Genomic DNA, 4,261 nt, shown 5'->3' with positions numbered 1-4,261 from the left:
CCCTACCGCCCCTCCCCGCAGGGCATAAACTGGCAGGCGCTGGAGGAGCGCCGCGTTGCGTCGTCCTTCAAGCCCTCAGTGGCCCACTCCCTCTCAGTTGAGAACTTTGACGCCCTGTGGACGGCGCAGCGCCCCGAGGACAGCCCCTGCGGCACGCCCACAGACCCGAAGCTGCGCGACGCGTTTGAGGGCTTCACCTACGTCGCCCCCAGCTTCCTCGCCGCCCACGTGGCGGCGCGGGCGGCGCCCGGCGCGGGCGCCGGCGGGCCGTGAGGGCGCGGGTGCCGAGATTTTCGGGGGAGCGGCGGCTTCGTCATCTGGAGTCGCTGCACGAGAAGAAACACAAAATCAGGGCGACTGCCCGGGGCCCCTCCCATATCTTTGTTGTTTAGGGGCGATCATGCGCGCGCGATTTGTTGGCGCCCAAGGGGGTGCCGGCTTTGGGCGGCGGCTGCCGCAGGCTTGACTGCAACACAGTGCTCGAGGTTGGGCAGGCTGCAGCGCGCCGAACAGCGCAGCGGCAGGCCCCGTGGAACGCCTGGGCCGCTCCGCCGTCCGAGGCTGCTGGCGCCCGGGCGAGCGCGGTTTGCATTTCCTGAGCGCCTGCACGCGCGTGCCCGCTGCCATCACCGCGCCGGCGCACCCGAGCGGCGCGCTCAGCGCGCCCGAGCGGGACGCCCAGCGCCCTAGAGCTTTTTGAGCGGCGAGAGCCCAACAACCAGCATCTCACGGCAGCAGCGTTGCGCCGTGCAGCGGGCGAAATCCCTTATCAATTGCATGCGCGTCAGTGCGTCGCGGTGCGCTGTTTTTTGTCGCCCATCGCATGCCATTTCATGCTTTGCGTGGTGTGCCCTGATTGTCCAGGCGAGTCATTTAGTGGGCTGTGGCTGGGGGAAATTCTCATTGACTGGTGCAACACACAACAACTTGCCTGCTGCGCAGCCATCCCGCCGTGCGCATGCGCTCTCTCGTACGTGCTGACGGTTTGGGGCTCATGCATTCTCTGAAGGTTCCCCCTTGCGCCGATGTTTGGATTGATTTGTGGAGCTATAGCCTCCCTCTCAGTATCAGTAACCAGTTAACACCTCCCGTACGAGCTCTTCAAGATGAGCGTCGCAAGCAAATTACGGCAGCAAATTGACCAAAGTTGACCACACCCTGGTGCCATCACTGTTATGTGACTGAAGGAGTACTTATCGCAGCTGGCTGCACCCAGACCAGCAGCCCTGCTCGAGCGCACCAGCCCTGAGTCAGTCAAACTTGATCAACTGCATCGACTCCACGCCTGCAAGGCGGCAGGAGAGCGCTGATTTGACCAGAGTGCGAGGTGCTCGCAAGCCTGGATTTTCCAGTATGCGGGCAGCTCGCAAGCGGTGATCACCCACCACTTGAGCTGGTCCGTGGCACGATGCTTCAGCGACCCGTTGAACGGCTGGTCAAGTGCCCACCCCTTCGGGCCAGCAGCTGCCATGCCTTGCCAGGTCTCCTGTTACAAGATGTGGGAACCACACAAACAAAGTCAAGTATGAAACCACGAGCAAAAATGTTGCTTGCAATACCACACCAGCGGGGGGGCCACTGGAAAAGCGCGCCGGCGCCCCTGCACAGCGCTTGCATCAAGGCGGTAAGAGTGGAGCGAAGCTGCTTGTCTGCAGGTGCAGGGACTGGTGCAGGCGGTCTGCCCTGCCTAGAACGAGAAGCAACCAATCGTTGCGCATCTGGAGCATGCAACAATGTTCAAGGGCCAGCAATGGGCCATTTTTGATATTTCTGTGCGTGTCCACCCCATCAACAGCGTCGTGTGGTGGGCACAATGCGACCGGTCACAGGCAGTGTGTTTAATCATGTCAAGCTGTGCTGTCAGACAGGGCGTTTGAGGGTCAAAAGCTGATTGGGGTGGTGTACAGGCATGCAGGCCGCGGCTCACAAATCTTTTGTGCGCTGCAGGGCAGCAGCAGATACAGGGGGTGCGACAACGGGCTGCGCGGCGACGCGCACAAAGGCATGCCGTGCAGCGGGCCTGCCGCAGGTTGGGGGGGAGCGCCTGTCCGGGTCACCAATGCAGGCAAGCAAGCTGCACTGTGACCTTGGGCGTCGCCCCTGCGGAGGGGTGCCTGGGAGAGCCGGCAGTGCACAGCGCAACACAGTGAACCGCCTGCCGCAGGTTGCGCTCAAGTGTGGTTGCCTCACCAGACAGCAAAGGCCGACGAGCGCCCCTGGTAGACGCCGGCGCCGCCTCACATCCCGTGCAGCCACACGGAGCGATGCGCGCGCCGCATTAGCAGCCGCCGCAGCAGCCAGTGGCACAGCATGTTCCCGGCCCACCAGGCAGACACGTAGGACGCGACCAGCCACTGCAGCATGTGCGCCATGAGCCGCACGACGCGCTGCCGCGTGGCGCGCGTCACGACGAGCTGCGCGCCGCCCTCGCTGCCGCCCGCCAGCCGCGGGGCGATCTTGTACCCTGGCACCGCACTCGCGTCGAAGGCGAGCAGCAGCGGGAGCGCGACGCTCGTGCAGTGCCTGTCGCCGCCGCTGCTGCCTCCGTCACCTCCGCCGCCGCCGCCGCTGCAGCTGCGCAGCACAGCAGACAGTGGCTTGAGAGACAGGCTGTACGAGTCAAAAGCGCGCGGGTGGGCGGAGAGCTGCCGCAGCTCGGCCGTGGTCTGCTGCGCTGCGTGCCGCTCCGCGGCCGGCGGCCACGGCAGCACGCGCGACACGCCGCCGATGAGGAGCCGCAGCGTGGCGCCGCCTTGGCCCCGGCCGGCGTCCGGCGCGGCCGCGCGCGCGGCGGCGCCGCCCGCGCCGCCGGCGTCGCGCAGCGTCACGTTTAGGCCGACGACAAGACGCGCGGGGTCGACCGCGGTCAGGGCAAGGAGAGCCTCGAGGCGCGGTGAGTGAGGCGCGGCCGGCGCGGCTGGCCACTCCACCAGCCCGACGGCGCCGTTGGGGCGCCCAGCAGCGGCGATGCTTGTGACCACCACCCAGACAGCCGCACAGGTGCCCAAGAGCATCAAAAGGCCAGTGCGGGCATTGGATTCCGTTTGGCCGCGCGAGAGGCCGCGGTCCACGGCCCAAGCACCGTTCATCCCTGCGCTTGGTGTCGGCGCCTGATCTCCTGCTGCCGACTTGGCCCGCGCCCGGCCGGCCTGGCAGCGCGGCCCTCCGCGGACTGACTGGTGACGGGCTGCACTGTCTTCTGTTGATCCAGGGATTGCTGGGCCGGCGCACAGCGAAAGGCGGAGTACCCCTCAGACCACCCGCGTGGAAATAGCATGCCACCAGCCCCTGCGGTTCTTCAAAGCTGCATCCTGTAGCTTCAAGCTAGTTACAGTAGAACCGAGGCTATGCCCGAACTTTGAAAAATCACTCTGTGAAGCAGCTGGGGGGCCGGATGGTGGGCACGGGCTCCTCCTCCTGCTATATAATTGTGCATGCACGCCCGTGAAGGCTTGCTGGTTGTGATGGGTCCTAAAAGAAGAGGCATCGCGATCGCCAGACTACCCGCTGCCGCCAGGCTGCATTCGAGACGGACACCCACCCTACAGAACCTGGGGGAGGCCGTTTGAGCCACAGGACGCACTCCAATCGTGTGAAGCCTGAAGCCTGTGGTGTTTCTGTATCGATCAAGGCCTTACACGGTGCGAGCCCCGTGCCGAGAAATGCCGGCGCCGCCGCCCGAGGTTTGCGTCATCCAACGAATGGGACTGACGCACAACCGCAGCCCTCGAACAATGCAGCGATGCCACACAATTATCACTGCAGATTCACACAGCATGGTTATGTCTGCGTGCATTTACCGACGAGGCCCTCCGCAGCTCTGCTTCAGATCAGCCTAGTACCAAGTGTGCTGCATACACAAACCCCCTGTTCTCACCAGCGAATAAAGAGTGTCTTGGGCGCATCAGAGTTCGTCCCACGCGTCGCAGGCAGCTGGATCTTATTCAAACGAAGAGATGAGGCCAGCCTTTAGGCCGACGCGGCCGCCCCCGGCGCGTGTCAGCCGGCAGCGCAGCATTGTTCAGGTGCGCTTCAGGGTGGGCGATTCTGCACGGCAAACAGGGCCATGCATTCCACGTGGTGGATGGGTCTGCTTGAACCGCTCCTTCGGCAGGCAGCCGCCTCCCGGCTCGGGCGCGCCAGCACCGAAAGCACGCGCAGCTGAGCAACAGATGCACACACACACACACACACACACACACACACACACACACACACACACACACACACACACACACACACATACACACACACACACCAT

The 4,261-nt window shown here is 64.4% G+C and overlaps 3 protein-coding genes across 3 annotated transcripts in view; 2 read left to right on the top strand and 1 right to left on the bottom strand.

The window, feature by feature from the left end:
• Nucleotides 1–21: 21 nt before the first annotated feature.
• MNEG_11182 (hypothetical protein) lies at nt 22–273 on the top strand (the record flags this gene model as incomplete). The annotated part of the gene is made up of 1 exon (XM_014040349.1): nt 22–273. A coding segment is annotated over one exon (252 nt), but the record flags the coding sequence as incomplete, so codon positions are not given.
• Nucleotides 274–2,237: 1,964 nt separating this feature from the next.
• Nucleotides 2,238–3,089, bottom strand: MNEG_11181 (hypothetical protein; the record flags this gene model as incomplete). Its single annotated transcript, XM_014040348.1, has 1 exon — nt 2,238–3,089. The coding sequence occupies one exon, from the start codon at nt 3,087–3,089 to the stop codon at nt 2,238–2,240; it is 852 nt and encodes a 283-aa protein (XP_013895802.1).
• An 867-nt stretch (nt 3,090–3,956) lies between these two features.
• Nucleotides 3,957–4,261, top strand: part of MNEG_11180 (hypothetical protein) — a gene marked incomplete at both ends in the record, with an annotated part of 3,751 nt that continues 3,446 nt past the window's right edge. Inside the window, one exon of the mRNA XM_014040347.1 lies at nt 3,957–4,025. Coding sequence (XP_013895801.1) covers nt 3,957–4,025 — 69 coding nt within the window. The remainder of the gene's footprint in view (nt 4,026–4,261) is intronic.

Source organism: Monoraphidium neglectum, assembly GCF_000611645.1.
Source record: "Monoraphidium neglectum strain SAG 48.87 unplaced genomic scaffold scaffold02628, whole genome shotgun sequence".
In the NCBI taxonomy this organism is placed as follows: domain Eukaryota; kingdom Viridiplantae; phylum Chlorophyta; class Chlorophyceae; order Sphaeropleales; family Selenastraceae; genus Monoraphidium; species Monoraphidium neglectum.
This window is presented reverse-complemented; position numbering and strand designations above follow the sequence as displayed.